Source organism: Erinaceus europaeus, chromosome X, assembly GCF_950295315.1.
Source record: "Erinaceus europaeus chromosome X, mEriEur2.1, whole genome shotgun sequence".
NCBI lineage: Eukaryota > Metazoa > Chordata > Mammalia > Eulipotyphla > Erinaceidae > Erinaceus > Erinaceus europaeus.
In genome coordinates, this window is record NC_080185.1 from 128,231,413 (window position 1) to 128,252,046 (window position 20,634).

General features: G+C 45.8%; 1 protein-coding gene across 3 annotated transcripts in view; it reads right to left on the minus strand.

Annotated features, from left to right (window-relative positions):
• Positions 1-4,675: 4,675 nt before the first annotated feature.
• The window catches only part of LOC107523524 (interleukin-3 receptor subunit alpha-like), a 242,023-nt gene continuing 226,064 nt past the window's right edge, over positions 4,676-20,634 (minus strand). Inside the window, exons 11-18 of one of the 3 annotated variants that reach the window (XM_060183127.1) lie at positions 20,613-20,634; positions 20,200-20,244; positions 18,914-18,988; positions 17,621-17,665; positions 14,646-14,702; positions 13,456-13,569; positions 6,872-6,913; positions 4,676-5,048 (exon numbers count right to left, since the gene is read on the minus strand). The exon at positions 20,613-20,634 is cut by the window's right edge and continues 26 nt beyond it. In XM_060183127.1, the coding sequence (XP_060039110.1) occupies positions 5,023-5,048; positions 6,872-6,913; positions 13,456-13,569; positions 14,646-14,702; positions 17,621-17,665; positions 18,914-18,988; positions 20,200-20,244; positions 20,613-20,634 (426 nt within the window). In that variant the 3' untranslated portion in view covers positions 4,676-5,022. Of the gene's footprint in view, positions 5,049-6,871; positions 6,914-8,854; positions 9,186-9,267; positions 9,800-13,455; positions 13,570-14,645; positions 14,703-17,620; positions 17,666-18,913; positions 18,989-20,199; positions 20,245-20,612 lie in introns of those variants that run through there. The other 2 variants (XM_060183129.1, XM_060183128.1) reach the window with 2 other exon arrangements.

A 20,634-nucleotide genomic window follows, 5' to 3' on the forward strand; every position in this document is an offset into this window, starting at 1 on the left:
TGCTTCCAGCATCAAGGCATCATGGGTGCAAACGTCAAAGGTGCTGTTAGTGGGGGAAGGGCTCCTCATGGGTGCTGCCTGGGCACGTAAAACTGGGTGCTGATGGCACGGGAGACCAGCACCCATGGGTGCTAGGCCGGTCGGCCAGATTGCTTCCAGCATCAGGGCATCATGGGTGCAAACGTCAAAGGTGCTGTTAGTGGGGGAAGGGCTCCTCATGGGTGCTGCCTGTCCACGTGCAGTTGGGTGCTGATGGCTCGGGAGACCAGCACCCATGGGTGCTAGGCGGTCGGCTTTCTGTGTCCAGACAGGATGAGTGAAAATTTCAAAGGCTGCCTGCCCGAGGGGAGACGCTAGGCTTCCTTCTGGGGGCTCCGCAGGGCCCGTGCACATGGGTGCTGATGGCACGAGAGACCAGCACCCATGGGTGCCAGGCAGGTCGGCCAGATTGCTTCCAGCATCAAGGCATCATGGGTGCAAACGTCAAAGATGCTGTTAGTGGGGAAAGGCCTCCTCATGGGTGCTGCCTGGGCACGTAAAGCTGGGTGCTGATGGCACGGGAGACCAGCACCCATGGGTGCTAGGCCGGTCGGCCAGATTGCTTCCAGCATCAGGGCATCATGGGTGCAAACGTCAAAGGTGCTGTTAGTGGGGGAAGGCCTCCTCATGGGTGCTGCCTGGGCACGTGCAGCTGGGTGCTGATGGCTCGGGAGAACAGCACCCATGGGTGCTAGGCGGTCGGCGTCCTGTGTCCAGACAGGACGGGTGCAAATTTCAAAGGCTGCCTGCCCGAGGGGAGACGCTCGGCCTCCTCCTGGCAGCTGCCCAAAGCCCAAGACAGAGACAGAGAGAGAGAGACAGAGTCTACACAGAGAGACTGAGAGAGAGAGACGGAAAGACAGAGAGACATGGAGAAAGAGATCCTGAGACAGAGATGGAGGCCCGGAGTGACAGGGAGACCAAAAGACAGAGATGGAGGGACAGAGAGAGACAGAGACAGTCAGAGATGGAAGCAGAGACCAAGAGACAGAGATGGAGAGACAGAGGCAGTGACCAAGAGGCAGAAAGACAGACATAAGTGGAGACACACAGGGACAGAGAGACAGAAAAAGATGCAGAGAGACAGATGGAGAGACAGATATGGCAACACAGAGAGACACAGAGACAGAGATGGAGACACAAAGACACAGAGAGATGGAGAGACAGACACAGACACGGAGAGACAGAGAGACACAGAGATGTAAAGAGAAAGAGACAGATGCAGAGATATACACAGAGACAGAAAGCGACAGAGATACAGAGATGGAGAGACAGAAAGAGACAGAGATGGAGAGACAGAGAGACACAGAGACAGAGATGGAGTGACAGAAAGAGACAGAGACAGAGAGACAGATGCAGAGATATACACAGAGACAGAAAGCGACAGAGATACAGAGATGGAGAGACAGAAAGAGACAGAGATGGAGAGACAGAGAGACACAGAGACAGAGATGGAGAGACAGAAAGAGACAGAGACGGAGAGACAGATGCAGAGATATACACAGAGACAGAAAGCGACAGAGATACAGAGATGGAGAGACAGAAAGAGACACAGAGACAGAGATGGAGTGACAGAAAGAGACAGAGACGGAGAGACAGATGCAGAGATATACACAGAGACAGAAAGCGACAGAGATACAGAGATGGAGAGACAGAAAGAGACACAGAGACAGAGAGACAGAGAGACACAGAGACAGAGATGGAGTGACAGAAAGAGACAGAGACGGAGAGACAGAAAGAGACAGAGATACAGAGACAGAGAGACAGAGATACAGAGATGGCGAGACAGAAAGAGACACAGAGACACAGAGATGGAGAGACAGAAAGAGACACAGAGACAGAGATGGAGAGACAGAAAGAGACAGAGACAGAAAGAGACACAGAGACAGAGATGGAGTGACAGAAAGAGACAGAGATGGAGAGACAGAAAGAGACACAGAGACAGAGATGGAGAGACAGAAAGAGACACAGAGACAGAGATGGAGAGACAGAAAGAGACACAGAGACAGAGATGGAGAGACAGAAAGAGACACAGAGACAGAGATGGAGAGACAGAAAGAGACACAGAGACAGAGATGGAGAGACAGAAAGAGACACAGAGACAGAGATGGAGAGACAGAAAGAGACACAGAGACAGAGATGGAGAGACAGAAAGAGACACAGAGACAGAGATGGAGTGACAGAAAGAGACAGAGACAGAGAGACAGATGCAGAGATATACACAGAGACAGAAAGCGACAGAGATACAGAGATGGAGAGACAGAAAGAGACAGAGATGGAGAGACAGAGAGACACAGAGACAGAGATGGAGAGACAGAAAGAGACAGAGACGGAGAGACAGATGCAGAGATATACACAGAGACAGAAAGCGACAGAGATACAGAGATGGAGAGACAGAAAGAGACAGAGATACAGAGATGGAGAGACAGAAAGAGACACAGAGACAGAGATGGAGAGACAGAAAGAGACAGAGATACAGAGATGGAGAGACAGAAAGAGACAGAGATGGCGAGACAGAAAGAGACAGAGAGACAGAGAGACAGAAAGAGACAGAGATGGCGAGACAGAAAGAGACACAGAGACAGAGAGACAGAAAGAGACAGAGATGGCGAGACAGAAAGAGACACAGAGACAGAGAGACAGAAAGAGACAGAGATGGCGAGACAGAAAGAGACACAGAGACAGAGATGGAGTGACAGAAAGAGACAGAGACGGAGAGACAGAAAGAGACAGAGAGACACAGAGACAGAGACGGAGTGACAGAAAGAGACAGAGACAGATACAGACACAGATGGAGAGACAGAAAGAGACAGATACAGAGAGACAGACAGACAGACACAGAGATGGAGAGACAGATACAGAGAGACAGAAAGAGACAGAGATGGAGAGACAGACGGAGACAGACAAGAGTCAGAGAGACAGAAAGACAGGCAGACGGAAAGACAGAGACAAAACAAAAACAAAACAGAGACAGACCAAGCAGGCTCCCTGACGGCCTGGTTCCTGCATCGGACGCGCCGGGTGCAAGTTTTAAAGGCCGCCGTCCCCGCGGGACCTCAGAGTATAACAATAACAATCGTAATGATAATAATAATCAATGAAAGTTGATATCGAATTATTTCCTATTTCCACCATGACACCAGTGGCTGGCGCACAAAACTGTGTCTCCGTGTCATCTGTCCACTTTGCTATTGTTTTCAACCAACGGGACTCTTAGAGCATTCCCTTTACACCTTGCGATGGAATCGTTATTATGACTATTATTATATTATTATCTCATTAGTATTATGACTATTATTATTTTCCCCCCAGGGCTCTGGCTGATTATTCGTAGTATTTTTCCCTAGAGCAGAACCATTATTTTTATTATTATTATCATTAGTATGATTATTTTCCTAGGGCAGAATTATTATTATTTCCCCAGAGCCCTGCTGAGCCCTGGCTGCTGAGGATACTATTATTATTATTATTTCCCAGAGCCCTGCTGAGCCCTGGCTGCTGGTGGTGCTGGGGATGGAACCTGGGGCCTCAGAGCCTCAGGCAGGAGAGTCTGTGTGCAGAACCATTATTACTATTATTAATAATATTATTGTTATTATTATTACTATACCTGGGGCCTCAGGCAGGAGAGTCTGTGTGCAGAACCATGATTATTATTATTACTATTATTTTTATTATTTCCCAGAGCCCTGCTGAGCCCTGGCTGCTGAGGATATTATTATTATTATTTCCCAGAGCCCTGGCTGCTGAGGATATTATTATTATTTCCCAGAGCCCTGGTGAGCCCTGGCTGCTGGTGGTGCTGGGGATGGAACCTGGGGCCTCAGAGCCTCAGGCAGGAGAGTCTGTGTGCAGAACCATTATTATTATTATTATCGTTATTATTATTATTTCCCAGAGCCCTGCTGAGCCCTGGCTGCTGGTGGTGCTGGGGATGGAACCTGGGGCCTCAGAGCCTCAGGCAGGAGCGTCTGTGTGCAGAACCACTATTATTATTAATATTTATTTATTCCCTTTTGTTGCCCTTGTATTATTGTTTTTTTATTACTTCCTCATGGCCCTGCTGAGCTGTGGCTGCTGGTGGTGCTGGGGATGGAACCTGGGGCCCCAGAGCCTCAGGCAGGAGCATCTGTGTGCAGAACCATTATTATTATTATTATTATTATTATTATTTCTCAGAGCCCTGCTGAGCCCTGGCTGCTGGTGGTGCTGGGGATGGAACCTGGGGCCTCAGAGCCTCAGGCAGGAGAGTCTGTGTGCAGAACCATTATTATTATTATTATTATTATTATTAATTTTCCAGAGCCCTGCTGAGTCCTGGCTGCTGGTGGTGCTGGGGTTGGAACCTGGGGCTTCAGAGCCTCAGGCAGGAGAGTCTGTGTGCAGAACCATTATTATTATTATTATTATTATTATTATTATTATTATTATTATTTCCCAGAGCCCTGGCTGCTGGTGGTGCTGGGGATGGAACCTGGGGCCTCAGAGCCTCAGGCAGGAGAGTCTGTGTGCAGAACCATTATTATTATTATTATTATTATTTCCCAGAGCCCTGCTGAGCCCTGGCTGCTGGTGGTGCTGGGGCTTGAACCCGGGGCCTCAGAGCCTCAGGCCAGAGAATCCAGGGACCCACAGCTCCTCCTTCCCGCTTCCTCTTTATTCCCAGGCGCTCACACAAGGAGCCCCACAGCGACTGAGAGAGATCTCCAACCAGGGCGAGGCAGCCGGTGGCTTGGGGGTTGGCCTGGGTCCCAGCGAGTCCAATTTTGGGGGGAAAATCCGGTGTCATCTGCCTCCCCGGGGGTGGGAACTGACATGTGGGTGCTGGGTGCTGAGTGCTGGGTGCTGGGTTCGACTCCGTGAGTCTTTGCAGAGTCTCCAACGGGTATTTGCGTGGCTCAGAGTCCCCGAGTCTCTGTGGGGTCACTCCTGGCCGGAGCCGGGGGGCTGCTGTGTCCATCGGTCTGTCTGTCTGTCCCTCTTCTACTTTTCCAGAAGCGTCTGCTGGACTGTGGGGGGGGGGGGAGGAGGGACACAGAGAGAAAGGGGGGGGGTGGGAAAAAAAAAAGAAAGAAAAATGTATAAATCTGTCCAAGTTATGTAAAGACTATAAAATCTTCGGAGATCGGTGAAGAAACTAACGAAATCAACAAAATTACCAGGAACATTCTGGACAAGTAGAAAGAAAGAAAGAAAGAAAGAAAGAAAGAAAGAAAGAAAGAAAGAAAGGGAGGAAAGGAGGACATCAACCAATTCTTCAACATTCTGGGCCATTCTAGAATATTCCAGAACCTATTTGGACCTGTTTGAGAACAGCCTTGACCATTCCAGAAACTCCTGAGACGTTTTGGGTGGGAAAAACAAAAAAAACAAAAAACAAACAAAGATCCTTCTGGAATAGTCCAAAAAACATTCATGTGACATGCTGGGCCAAGCCACAATATTCTGGAATATTCCAGAACCAATTTGGACCTGTTTGAGAACAGCCTTGACCATTCCAGAAACTCCTGAAACATTCTGGGGGGGAGGGGGAACAGATCATTCTGGAAAAATACCGGCTCATCCTGGAACATTCCAGAAAACGCCAGCTCGTTCTGGTGTATTCTAGAAAATTCTAGAACATTCTGGAGTTTAAAAAAAAAAAAGAAGGGAAAAAATCTATCAATTCTTGAACATTCTGGGCCGTTCTAGAATATTCCTATTTGGGCCTGTTTGAGAATAGCCTTGACCATTCCAGAAACTCCTGAGACATTCTGGGGGTGGAGGGAACAGATCATTCTGAGAAATTCCAGATCGTTTTGGAACATTCTGGAAAAAATTCTAAAGAAAGAAAGAAAAAGAAACAGAAAAAGAAAAAAAAAAAAAGGAAGGAAACCAACCAGTTCTTCAACATTCTCACCATTCTAGAATATTCCAGAACCTATTTGGACCTGTTTGAGAACAGCCTTGACCATTCCAGAAACTCCTGAGACGTTTTGGGTGGGAAAAACAAAAAACAAACAAAGATCCTTCTGGAATAGTCCAAAAAACATTCATGCGACATGCTGGGTCAATCCACAATATTCTGGAATATTCCAGAAACTGTCGGGCTATTCCAAAACAGTACTGGCCGGGCCAGAACATCTGGGACACTCTGGAATATTCTGGGTGGGGGGGAAATACCAGATAGTTCTGGGAAATTAAAAGAAAACACACATGCTTCTTCAATCTTCTGGACCGTTTCAGAAACATTCTGGAAAACTCTAGAATATTCCAGAGCCTATCTGGACCGCGGAGGAACATTACGAACCGTTCTAGGAATTTCTGGACATTATGGAATATTCTGGGGGGGGGAAAAATCCCCCCCCAAAAAAAAATCTCTACGACATTCTAGACCCAATGTCGAATATTCCAGAACATTCCAGAACCTGCCAGGCTGTTCTGGAAACACTATTGATGGTTTCAGAGTTTGTGGGATATTTTGGAATATTTAGATCACTCTGGAACATTCTAGGAATAATGTTTTTTTTAAAAAAAAAAGCATTTCTTCAACATTCTGGGTCATTCTAGTACAATCGGGGACATTCCAGAATATTCCGGAACCTATTCTGGACCCTTGGGGAACACTACTGACTCCAGAACGAAAGGAAAGTAGAAAAGAAAAAGAAAGGAAGAAGAAAAAAGGAGAGGAAGAGAGGAAGGGAGGAAGGAAGGGAGGAAGGAAGGGAGGAAGGAAGGAAGGAAGGGAGGAAGGAAGGGAGAGAGATAAGAAGGGAGGGAAGGACTGGAAGACGGGAAGACGGGAGAAAGAAAGAAAGGAGTGAGCGAGGGAAGGAGGCAGCTGGGTGCTCACCTGGGCCAGGGCGCTGGGCGTCCATGTTGATACCTTCAGGGTCTGCGGGGCGAGAAGACGACTCAGCTTCCAAAGATCAATCGGTTATCGATCCGTTTTGATCGATCGATCGGTTACTGATCATCATCGGTCGATGGGTTATTGATCATCGATCGGCGGGTGCTTGACCCACCGATCGATTGGTTATTGATCTGTTGGCCGGCTGACGGAACAGAAGCAGAGCCTCCCTCTAAGACAGTGTGATCAATAATCTATTGATTACAAGTCCATTGGCCCCGGGGTCATCAATAACCCCTCCCAGGGGTGTAAGAGCCTCTCGGGATCCCCCACCCCGCAGTGATCAGTTCTCACCTCTTTATTGATTCCATCCCCCCCCCATCCTCGCCTCCACGCCCTCTCACCCAGCCCCAAACGGACCGGCCTGCCTTTTTCATGGCCAAGTAGTATTCCACCCGAGACGGATTCTCCACGGTTCTCTGACCCGCACCCACCCGCGGTTCTGTACTTTTTTTGTTTGTTTGTTTTGTTTTTTGGTCCCCAGAGACACAATATTATCACTTCCGGAGGTTTTCCTGACGTGATAAGTCATTTCGGGAGTATTCTGTACGGTTCTAATGACTGCACGATGAGCGTATACTCACTACGTATAAGACATTAAATGACACACCCATATATAAAATACAAAAAATGGCATCAGATAACGTGTCCTGATGGACTGTATATTTCATAGGACACGATCATTAATGCCGCCCAGTGATATGATGCTGCTATCATGTGAAATAAATACAGGAGTGCCAATAATTATGGAGAGAATCATAGGTTGGTATATATTAGGCCATATAATGATATAGCCACACGTATAATAATATAAGATAAATAAGATATATTCATTTATAATAATGTATATTCATACATGAATATATAATATATTCACATATAATATGTATTCATATATTATATTATATATGAATACATATTATATGTGAGTACATATTATGTGAATATATATTCTATATTCATGTATGAATACATATTATATTATATTACATTATATATTAATGTATGGATACATATTTATATTAATTGTATATGATATACAATATATATCATATATTACATTATAATATATTCATACATTAATATATAGTCACATATATTCACATATGATAATATATTCATATATAATATATTCACATATATTTACATATAATATATATTCATATATAATAATATATTCGTGTATAATAATATATATTTGTACATGAATATATAACATATTCACATATAATATATATGAATATATGATTCATATGAACAATAATATATTCATATATGAATATATCATATATGTGAGTATATATGTGACTATATATTATATATTCATGTATGAATACATATTATATTATATATTCATGTATAAATACATATTATATTTATATTATATATTCATATATGAATACATATTATATTATAAAATATATAATAATATATGTGTCGTATGATTATATTATAATACATATTCATATGTGAATACATAATATATATTCACATATAATAATATATTCATATATAATAACATACATTCATACATGAATACAGGATATATATTCACATATAATATATTCATATATAATCATAATCCTATAATATATCATCATACAAATGACATGCGTCACAGTATATCATTCATACTATATCATCCATAATCTAGAAACACAAATATTATTTAATAATATATGATTCTAAATGTCATAATCATAATATATAAAAACAAAGACATATGGACCAGCCTAGCCCACACAACTGTTTTTTTTTTAAAATCAATTATTCCAAAAAAATTAGATAAAAAAAAAAAAAAAAAAAGAATCCTGGACCAGGTCCAGGGGAAGGAGATTTCTATTCCCAGTTCTGCAAGATGGCTGCCAGCCAGGCGCCCGGAGACACCTGAGCTCAGGTGAGACGCACAGAACTCAAAGCTCCAGGTGAGGTTCCGATTTTATTTCTTTTCCAGGGCTAAACAGACCTGATTTGGAGTTTCCTGGGGAGAAACTATTCCCATCCTCGAACCCGGGAACAATTAGGCAAGAGAGAGAGGGGGAGAGAGAAAGAGAGATGGAAGAAGAAAAAATACACAAACCTCTTTTGTTCCAAACTTGTGCATGTTTCTCCTTGTTTTTATTTTTATTATTTTGGGTTTTTTTGGTCGATCTTGGTTGCCGGGCTATTTTGATTATTATTATTATGACTCACACTGTTATGATAATTATTCAGACACGACGAGAAAGAAAATACATGTATTTCTTTTAATGCACGGCTAAAACGCAAAGCAAAATGATCTATCTATAATATCTCTATATATGTCAGGCCCAAGAGGCTGTAGCAAAAATGTTTAAAATTGTTATGTTTTTGCTAAAATGCAAAAAAAAAAAAAAAGAAAAGGTCGTGACCCCTGCACCCTCTTGCAGAGAGGGTCTCCCCGTGTCTCTCAGGGAGGCCTGGAGCAGGGGTGAGGGGGGAATCAGTGTGTGTGGGGGGTCACACGGTCATGGGGGTCCGTCCTGGGGTCCCAGGTCACAGGGGGTCCCAGGTCACAGGGGACACAGGTCACGGGGGTCACAGGTCACAGGGGACACAGGTCACGGGGGTCACAGGTCACAGGGGTCACAGGTCACGGGGGTCACAGGGGACACAGGTCACGGGGGTCACAGGGGACACAGGTCACGGGGGTCACAGGGGACACAGATCACGGGGGTCACAGGTCACACAGGTCATGGGGTACACAGGTTACAGGGGGTCACAGGAGACACAGGTCATGGGGGGGCCACAGGGGTCAGTTCTGAGGGTCATAGAAGGTCAGTCCTGGGGTCACGGGAGGGGGGGGTCAGTCCAGAAGCTTCCAGAGGCCGCAGCCCTAGGCCTTGGCGCCATCTGCAGGGACAGAGAGGGGGACACCGTGACCCCAGGGGACCCCCCAAAACAGCCCCAGGGACCCCACCCAGCTCGCAGGGAAGGACGGGGTGGCGGTTAGCAAAAGCCAGGCCAGGAGAAGGTGCCGGAAGCCCGCTGCAAGTCAATTCACTCCTTCTTTCTTCGCTCTCTTTCTTTCTCTTTCTTTCCTTCTTTCTCTCTATCTCTCTTTCTTTCCTTCTTTCTCTCTCTCTGTCTCTCTGTCTGTCTCTCTCTGTCTCTCTCTCTTCCTTTCTTTCTTTCTTTCTTTCTTTCTTTCTTTCTTTCTTTCTTTCTTTCTTTCTCCCTGTGGTCCTCCCTTTTCTTTCCCTGCCATCCGCCTCAAACCCAGAGCACAGACTCCATGAGGGCACAGGTGCAGAAGGAGGGGAGCAGTGGCCAAGGAGTGGAATACGACGCAGGCAGGAAAAAGGTGGCGGCGCCAGGGAGGATGAGAGAGGGGAGGGAGGGAGGAGGGGACAGGAGGCCTCAGGATGGTGTCCCCCGGGTGTGAAGGTGATGGGATGGACACACAGGGACTCGGAATAATAATAATAATAACAATAATAGTAGTAGTAGTGAGGATGATGGTGCTAAGGAGGAAAAGAAGAGAAGGAGAGAAATAAAAAGGGTTAGAGGAAGAAAAACAAGAAGAGAAGAAAGAACAAGACGAAAGACCAGAAAATGAAAGAGAAGAAGAAAAAGGAGGGAGGGGGAAGGAGAAGAAAGAGAAGGAGGAGGAGGAGAAGGAGGAGGAGGAGGAGGAGGAGGAGGAGGGGAAGGAGAAGGAGAAGGAGAAGGAGAAGGAGAAGGAGAAGGAGAAGGAGAAGGAGAAGGAGAAGGAGAAGGAGAAGGAGAAGGAGAAGGAGAAGGTGAAGGAGAAGGAGAAGGAGGAGAAGGAGAAGGAGAAGGAGAAGGTGAAGGAGAAGGAGAAGGAGAAGGAGAAGGAGAAGGAGAAGGTGAAGGTGAAGGAGAAGGAGAAGGAGAAGGAGAAGGAGAAGGTGAAGGTGAAGGTGAAGGTGAAGGAGAAGGAGAAGGGAAAGAAGAGGAAGAAGATGAAGAAAGAAAAAAAGGAAGGAAGGAAGGAAGGAAGGAAGGAAGGAAGGAAGGAAGGAAGGAAGGAAGGAAGGATGGAAGGATGGATGGATGGATGGATGGATGGATGGATGGATGGATGGATGGATGGATGGAGCCGGAGGTGAGTGAAATGGGTCCCCAGCCTTTGCGACACCCAGGAGGGACGCCCGTGAACTTGCAAAGAATGATGGGTCAGTCAGTCAATGTGTTGACCATTGATGATATTATTGATCACTGACAGTCAATGTGTTGATCACTGATGCTCTTATTGATCATTGATCTTATTGATCATTGATCTTATTGATCATTGAGTTTGCAAAGAATCATCGGCCAATGTGTTGATCATTGATGATCTTATTGATCACTGACTGCTGGATTGATCATTGATCGTCTTTTTGATCATTGATCATCTTATTGATTGCCTTATTGGGTATAGATCATCTTACTGATCATTGATTGTCTTATTGATCATTGATCATCTGATTGATTGCCTTATTGGGTATAGATCATCTTACTGATCATTGATTGTCTTATTGATCATTGATCATCTGATTGATTGCCTTATTGGGTATTGATCATCTTACTGATCATTGATTGTCTTATTGATCATTGATCATCTGACTGATTGCCTTATTGGGTATTGATCATCTTACTGATCATTGATCGTCTTATTGATCATTCATCATCTGATTGATTGCCTTATTGGGTATTGATCATCTTACTGATCATTGATTGTCTTATTGATCATCTGATTGATTGCCTTATTGGGTATTGATCATCTTACTGATCATTGATCATCTTATTGATCATTGATCGTCGTATTGATTGCCTTATTGGGTATTGATCATCTTGCTGATCATTGATCGTCTTATTGGTCATTGATCGTCTTACTGATAGCCTTATTGGGTATTGCTCATCTTACTGATCATTGGTCATCTTATTGATCATTGATCGTCGTATTGATTGCCTTATTGGGTATAGATCATCTTACTGATCATTGATCGTCTTATTGATCATTGATCGTCTGATTGATTGCCTTATTGGGTATTGATCATCTTACTGATCATTGATCGTCTTACTGATTGCCTTACTGGCTATTGATAGTCTCAATGATCATTGATCTTACTGATTTGCCTTATTGGCTATTGATCATTGATCGTCTTATTGACTGCCTTACTGGCTACTGATCATCTTACTGATTGCCTGACTGGCTATTGATAGTCTTATTGATCATTGGCCGTCTTATTGATTATCGATCGTCCTATTGATTATTGATCGGTGGCTATCTTACTGATCATCTTAAAACCACTCCCCTTGTGCTTCTTTGTGACGAGTGTTTCATTACCACTGTTCAATAGATCGCGGTTTCATCTGCACCTGTCAGTCGATCCCTCACTCTCGTCCTGCCTTCCCTCCTTCTCCCCTTTGCTCCTCCCTTTCCCCCTTCTTTCCATGTCTTTCTCCTTCCGTTTCTTCCCTTGTCTTTCTTTTTCCCTCTGTCCTTTGCTCCCTTTTTTCTCCATCCTTCCTTTTCTTTCTTTCCTCCTTTTTCCCCTTCCCTTCTTTCTTCCCTTTTCCCTCCTTTGTTCCTTTTTCTCCGTTTCTTTCCTTTTTTTCTGCTTCCTTCTTCCCTCATTTACTTCCCTTCTTCCTCCTTTCTTCCTGTTCTCCTTGCCTTTCCTTCCTTTCTCCCTTTATTTTTTCCTCCTTCCCTTTTTCCTCCTTCCCTTTTTCCTCCTCCCTTTCCCCTTCATTTTTCTTTCTTTTTTCCTTTATTTCCTCTGCCCTCCCTTTATTTCTCCTTCCTTATTCTTCCATGCTTCTCTTTTTCTCTCATTCTCTCTTTTTCTTCTCTCTCATTCTCTTTCTCTCAATCTTCTCTTTCTCTCTCATTCTTCTTTTTCTTCTCTCATTCTTGTCTCTTTCTCTCTCTCTGTCTTTTTTCTCTCTCATTCTCTCTTTTCCTCTCATTCTTCTTTTTTTCTTCTCTCTCATTCTTCTCTTTCTCTCTCTCATTCTTTTTCTTTTCTCTCTTCTTTTTTCCTCTCTCTCCCATTCTTCTCTCTTTTTCTCTCTCATTCTCTTTCTCTCATTCTCTCTTTTTCTTCTCTCCTTCTTCTCTCTCATTATTCTCTTTTTTCTCTCTCTCTCATTCTTTCTCTCTCATTCTCTCTTTTTCTCTCATTCTTCTTGTTCTTCTCTCTCATTCTCTCTCATTCTTCTCTTTCTCTCATTCTTCTTTTTCTTTTCTCTCATTCTTCTTTCTCTCATTCTTCTCTTTTTTCCTCTCTCTCTGTCATTCTTCTCTTTCTCATTCTTCTCTCTTTTCCTCTCATTCTTCTCTCTCTTTTTCTTGTCTTTCTCATTCTTCTTTCTCTCTCTCTCATTCTTCTCTCTCTCTCTCACTCTCTTTCTCTCTCATTCTTCTTTTTCTTCTCTCTCTCCTTCTCCCTTTCTCTCTCATTCTTCTCTCTTTTCCCTCCCTCCCTCCCTCCTCCTCCCTCCTTCCTTCTTTCCTTCCCACCCCCAACAGCACCCAAGGGTGCTGGCGGGCACCTCACCGTCCTGCTTGAAGCACCACTTCTTCCTCTGGTAGGCGATGGCGCTGGAGATGGCGCCACCCACGGCCACCAGCACGGCGCCCACGATGCCCGAGATCACGCCCGGCGAGTCGGCTGTGGAAACATAGACACCTCTGGAGAAGGGGACAGGGGGACACGGGGAGGGGACAGGGGGACACGGGGAGGGACGCCGGACACACGCCCCGACTCTCCGGGCTCCACGCCAGGCAGAGAGGCGGGAGGAGGGCGAGAAAAACATGGTGTGGTGGAAACATAGGCAGTCAGGAAAAAGGGGAAGCCTTTCCCACACGGGGGGTGGAAGGGGAAAGGGAGGTGGGGAAGACGGTGTCAGGGGTTCTGCACACAGACTCTGAGGCCCCGGGTTCAAACCCCAGCACCACCAGCAGCCAGGGCTCAGCAGGGCTCTGGGGAAGAATAATAATAATACCAATAGTAATAATAATAATAATGGTTCTGCACACAGACTCTCCTGCCTGAGGCCCCAGGTATAATAATAATAATAATAATAATAATAATAATAATAATAAAATAATGGTTCTGCACACAGACTCTCCTTCCTGAGGCTCTGGGGCCCCAGGTTCCATCCCCAGCACCACCAGCAGCCAGGGCTCAGCAGGGCTCTGGGAAACAATAATAATAATAATAATGGTTCTGCACACAGACTCTCCTGCCTGAGGCTCTGAAGCCCCAGGTTCCATCCCCAGCACCACCAGCAGCCAGGGCTCAGCAGGGCTCTGGGAAATAATAATAATAATAATGATAATAATAATAATAATGGTTCTGCACACAGACTCTCCTGCCTGAGGCTCTGGGGCCCCAGGTTCCATCCCCAGCACCACCAGCAGCCAGGGCTCTGGGAAATAATAATAATAATAATAATAATAATAATTCTGCACACAGACTCTCCTGCCTGAGGCTCTGAGGCCCCAGGTTCCATCCCCAGCACCACCAGCAGCCAGGACTCAGCAGGGCTCTGGGGAATAATAATAATAGTAATAATAATGTGTCTGCTTCAGGGACAAAAATAATAATAATTCAAACCCCAGCACCACCAGGGCTCAGCAGGGCTGTGGGAAAAATGATAATAATAATGACAATAATAACGATGACCATTATTATTATTATGCAGGCCGCGGCACCACCACCAATCGCCCATCTGAGGGTCCTACCCTGCGTCTCCCCGTCATCTTTCCAGTTGCTCCCGGGTCCACCGGCTCCGCCACCGCCTGCAAATGGAGGGAAGGAACAGAGAGAAAAGAAAGTAGAAAAAATGGAGCCACACTGTCTCTCTGTCTCTGTCTCTCCCCGTCTCCATCTCTCTCTGTCTCTGTCTCTCCCCGTCTCCATATCTCTCTGTCTCTGCCTCTCCCCGTCTCCATCTCTCTCTGTCTCTGTCTCTCCCCGTCTCCATCTCTCTCTGTCTCTGTCTCTCCCCGTCTCCATCTCTCTCTGTCTCTGTCTCTCCCCGTCTCCATATCTCTCTGTCTCTGCCTCTCCCCGTCTCCATCTCTCTCTGTCTCTGTCTCTCCCCGTCTCCATCTCTCTCTCTGTCTCTGTCTCTCCCCGTCTCCATCTCTCTCTGTCTCTGTCTCTCCCCGTCTCCATCTCTCTCTGTCTCTGTCTCTCCCTGTCTCCATCTCTCTCTGCCTCTGTCTCTCTGTCTCCATCTCTCTCTGCCTCTGTCTCTCCCCGTCTCCATCTCTCTCTCTGTCTCTCCCTGTCTCCATCTCTCTCTGTCTCTCTGTCTCTTCCTGTCTCCATCTCTCTCTGCCTCTGTCTCTCCCCGTCTCCATCTCTCTCTCTGTCTCTGTCTCTCCCGTCTCCATCTCTCTCTGTCTCTCCCCGTCTCCATCTCTCTGCCTCTCTGTCTCTGTCTCTCCCCATCTCCATCTCTCTCTGTCTCTGTCTCTCCCCGTCTCCATCTCTCTCTCTGTCTCTGTCTCTCCCCGTCTCCATCTCTCTCTGTCTCTGTCTCTCCCGTCTCCATCTCTCTCTGCCTCTGTCTCTCCCCGTCTCCATCTCTCTCTCTGTCTCTCCCTGTCTCCATCTCTCTCTGTCTCTCTGTCTCTTCCTGTCTCCATCTCTCTCTGCCTCTGTCTCTCCCCGTCTCCATCTCTCTCTGTCTCTGTCTCTCCCGTCTCCATCTCTCTCTGTCTCTCCCCGTCTCCATCTCTCTGCCTCTCTGTCTCTGTCTCTCCCCATCTCCATCTCTCTCTGTCTCTGTCTCTCCCCGTCTCCATCTCTCTCTCTGTCTCTGTCTCTCCCCGTCTCCATCTCTCTCTGTCTCTGTCTCTCCCCGTCTCCATCTCTCTCTGCCTCTGTCTCTCTGGCTCTGTCTCTCCCCATCTCCATCTCTCTCTGTCTCTGTCTCTCCCCGTCTCCATCTCTCTCTCTGTCTCTGTCTCTCCCCGTCTCCATCTCTCTCTGCCTCTGTCTCTCTGGCTCTGTCTCTCCCCATCTCCATCTCTCTCTGTCTCTGTCTCTCCCCGTCTCCATCTCTCTCTGTCTCTGTCTCTCCCTGTCTCCATCTCTCTCTGCCTCTGTCTCTCTGTCTCCATCTCTCTCTGCCTGTCTCTCCCCGTCTCCATCTCTCTCTCTGTCTCTCCCTGTCTCCATCTCTCTCTGTCTCTCTGTCTCTTCCTGTCTCCATCTCTCTCTGCCTCTGTCTCTCCCCGTCTCCATCTCTCTCTCTGTCTCTGTCTCTCCCGTCTCCATCTCTCTCTGTCTCTCCCCGTCTCCATCTCTCTGCCTCTCTGTCTCTGTCTCTCCCCATCTCCATCTCTCTCTGTCTCTGTCTCTCCCCGTCTCCATCTCTCTCTCTGTCTCTGTCTCTCCCCGTCTCCATCTCTCTCTGTCTCTGTCTCTCCCCGTCTCCATCTCTCTCTGCCTCTGTCTCTCTGGCTCTGTCTCTCCCCATCTCCATCTCTCTCTGTCTCTGTCTCTCCCCGTCTCCATCTCTCTCTGCCTCTGTCTCTCTGGCTCTGTCTCTCCCCATCTCCATCTCTCTCTGTCTCTGTCTCTCCCCGTCTCCATCTCTCTCTGTCTCTGTCTCTCCCTGTCTCCATCTCTCTCTGCCTCTGTCTCTCTGTCTCCATCTCTCTCTGCCTGTCTCTCCCCGTCTCCATCTCTCTCTCTGTCTCTCCCTGTCTCCATCTCTCTCTGTCTCTCTGTCTCTTCCTGTCTCCATCTCTCTCTGCCTCTGTCTCTCCCCGTCTCCATCTCTCTCTGCCTCTGTCTCTCTGTCTCCATCTCTCTCTGCCTCTGTCTCTCCCCGTCTCCATCTCTCTCTCTGTCTCTGTCTCTCCCCGTCTCCATCTCTCTCTGTCTCTGTCTCTCCCCGTCTCCATCTCTCTCTGTCTCTGTCTCTCCCCGTCTCCATCTCTCTCTGTCTCTGTCTCTCCCCGTCTCCATCTCTCTCTGTCTCTGTCTCTCCCCGTCTCCATCTCTCTCTCTTTCTCTGTCTCTCCCCGTCTCCATCTCTCTCTCTGCCTCTGTCTCTGTCTCTCCCTGTCTCCATGTCTCTATCAACAGTCAATAATCAATAAAAGCCCTCTCTCTATTTCATTCAAATCAATCGATAATCAATAACACCCCATGAAACATCCAGGGGAGACGGCTCAGCGGTCAGAGCCCCCAGAGGCCCCGGGTTCCAGCCCTGGAACCCCCTCCGGCCAGGGCTCTGTCCTCTCTCCCTTTCATTCACATCAATCAATAATCAATCATCGATGATCAATAACACCCCATGAAACATCCAGGGGAGACGACTCAGCAGTCAGAGCCCAGGACGTGCAGCCTGAGCTCCTAGAGGCCCCGGGTTCCAGCCCCGGCTCCCCCTCAGGCCAGGGCTCCCTCTCTCTCTCTCTCTCTCTCTCTCTCTCTCTCTCTCTCTCTCACACACACACATTCAAATCAATCAATCATCAATCATCAATAACCGCTGTGTCTTTCAACAAAATGGGGACATCTCTTCAGAAGCGCCTAACGTCCTCCGTTGCTGTATCTTTATCATCTCAGAATCTCGCTCTTCACGATGAGATCACTCAGGCAAGCCAACAAAAAGCAAAATAATAATAATAATGATAATGATGATGATTGATAATGATAATAATAATAATTAAAATCAAGGAAGAGGGGGGGGTCTTACCTCCACCCGCGTTCCCGTCCACGAGGTCGGAGTCCGAGAAGCTCCCTGGAAAAGAAAAATGGACAGAAAACAGTCAATGAGAAATAAAAAATAAAATAAAATAATCAAATAAACGTCAACCCAGCAGCTTAAGAAGAAGCCTTCCGTGAAGACAAAAAATACCAAGAAGAAGAAGATCAATAATCAATTCTAACAACGACAACAATAATAACGACGACAATAAAACAACAAGGGCAACAAAAGGGAAAATAAATAATAGTAAAAACAATTTTAAAATAATAATAATCATCCATAAAAATGAATGCTAAGCCACCAGACTGAAGAGAAAGGAATTTAATCCATCATCAATAAAAATGTCAATGAAGCAGATTGACAATAAGTCAGGACATAAAATGATCAATCAATAAAAATTAAAACGTTCAGCTATCTATTAAAAATAAGCTTTGAAAAAATAAAAAACACTCATGATAGTTTTACTATGAGCTTATGAAGCACTAATTCCCCAATAAAGAAAATATACAATTAAAAAGATGATACAATAATTTTTTAAAAAAATAAATAAATAGTAACCAATTAAAAATCAATCCATCAAAATACCAGCTCCCCCCCCCCAATTTATTGATTGGGAAAAAGGGGCGAAAGCGCTTTTCAGCCTCATTTTGTGGTTGTTTTTTTTAATCTTTAATATTTTTTTTCCCAAATAAAAACTGCAAAATGCCAAGGAGTCTTCCAGGCAGAGATGAAGTCGAAATGAGGGAATTCCGTAAATAGGAAAAAGAATTTTAAAAACATGCAAAGCAATCATCCTTTTTTTGCAAACCATTATCCTTTGCTTTTGCAAAGCGATATCATTTTCTGCAAATCAATATCATTGCTTTTTGCAAACCATTATCATTTGCTTTTGCAAACTAATCTCTTTTTTTTTGCAAATCAATATTCGTTTTTGCAAACCAATCTCTTTTTTTTTTGCAAATCAATATTCGTTTTTGCAAACCAATCTTTTTCTTTTTGCAAATCAATATATTCGTTTGTGCAAACCAATCTTTTTTGCACATCAATATTTGTGAAGATCACTTTTTTCTGCAAATCGATATCATTTCTTTTTGCAAACCAACATCTATTATTTTGCATATCATTTTTTAAGGTTTTTTTTGCTATTTATTTATTTATTTTTTTGCAATTTATTTAATTTATTATTATTTTTTTTTGCAAATTATTTTCCGAGACAGAAGAACGCAGGCGAGTCGGCTGAGCTGGTATTGATTAGGGTCCACGGGGATCCCCGGATCTTACCGGAAGTGCCGGGCTGGTGGGGTTTGGGGTTCGGATTGGGTCTTGGTTTGGGGGGGTCGGGCGGCGGTGGGTCATCTGGAAAAAGAAAAGAATTTAGAGGGAGACTGCTTCTCTCTCTAATCAATCAATCAACCAATCAATTGATGTATTGGAAATTCCATCAGGCATCCCGGGAGGTGTCCCAGGGGATCAAATGCTGGATTCCTAAGCATGAGGCCCTGAGCTCCATCCCCAGCATCACGGGAGCCAGAGGGAGGCTCTGCTTCTCTCTCTAGTCAATCAATCAATCAATCAATCAATCAATCAATCAGTCAATATATTGGAAATTCTATAAAGCATTCCGGGAGGTGTCTGAGTGGATTAAATGCTGGATTCCTAAGCGTGAGGCCCTGAGCTCCAACCCCGGCATCATGGGAGTCAGAGGGAGGCTCTGCTTCTCTCTCTAATCAATCAATCAATCAATAATCAATCAATGTATTGGAAGTTTTACCAGGCATCCAGGGAGGTGTCTGAGGGGATAAAATGCTGGACTCTCAAGCGTGAGGCCCTGAGCTCCATCCCCGGCATCACGGGAGCCAGAGGGAGGCTCTGCTACTCTCTCTAATCAATCAATCAATAATCAATCAATGTATTGGAAGTTCTACCAGGCATCCAGGGAGGTGTCTGAGGGGATAAAATGCTGGACTCCTAAGCATGAGGCCCTGAGCTCCAACCCCGGCATCCCAGGAGCCAGAGGGAGGCTCTGCTTCTCTCTCTAATCAATCAATCAATCAATATATTGGAAATTCTATAAAGCATTCCGGGAGGTGTCTGAGTGGATAAAATGCTGGATTCCTAAGCATGAGGCCCTGAGCTCCAACCCCGGCATCACAGGAGCCAGAGGGAGGCTCTGCTTCTCTCTCTAATCAATCAATCAATCACTCAATCAATATATTGGAAATTCTATAAAGCATTCCGGGAGGTGTCTGAGTGGATAAAATGCTGGATTCCTAAGCATGAGGCCCTGAGCTCCAACCCCGGCATCACAGGAGCCAGAGGGAGGCTCTGCTTCTCTCTCTAATCAATCAATCAATCACTCAATCAATATATTGGAAATTCTATAAAGCATTCCGGGAGGTGTCTGAGTGGATAAAATGCTGGATTCCTAAGCATGAGGCCCTGAGCTCCAACCCCGGCATCACGAAAGCCAGAGGGAGGCTCTGCTTCTCTCTCTGTCTCTCCAATCAATCAACCAATCAATCAATCGATCGATCGATCGACACATAAAGAAAAGAAGGGTTACTCACTATGCCCCCCTCCATTGAGGGCATCTTCCAAATTCAGGTCATCACCTAGAAAAAGGGAAACGGTGGTCAGCTGAGGATAATGAAGGGGACTAGAAAGAACAGAATAATAATAGAATAGATTAAAAGAGAATGATTAAAAAAAAATTGAATTAAATCAAAACTCTCCCGCCCACGCTTGTTTTCTGGGTGCTAAAGGGGCGTCCACACCCGGCCGGGGTCCTCACCTGTTCTGCCGAGCGCACCTGAGACAGGTCCCGGCCCGGCCACCACAGCACCGGAGGAAGCTCGCTGCAGGTATGTCTCTGTCTCTCTCTCTCTCTGTGTCTCTCTTTCTGTCTCTTTCCATGTCTCTTGGATGTCGGGCGTCTGTCCCTTCCCCCCACCTGTCCCTGTGTCCGGGTCCGAGGACTCACCTGGAACGGGCTTCTTGGGGAG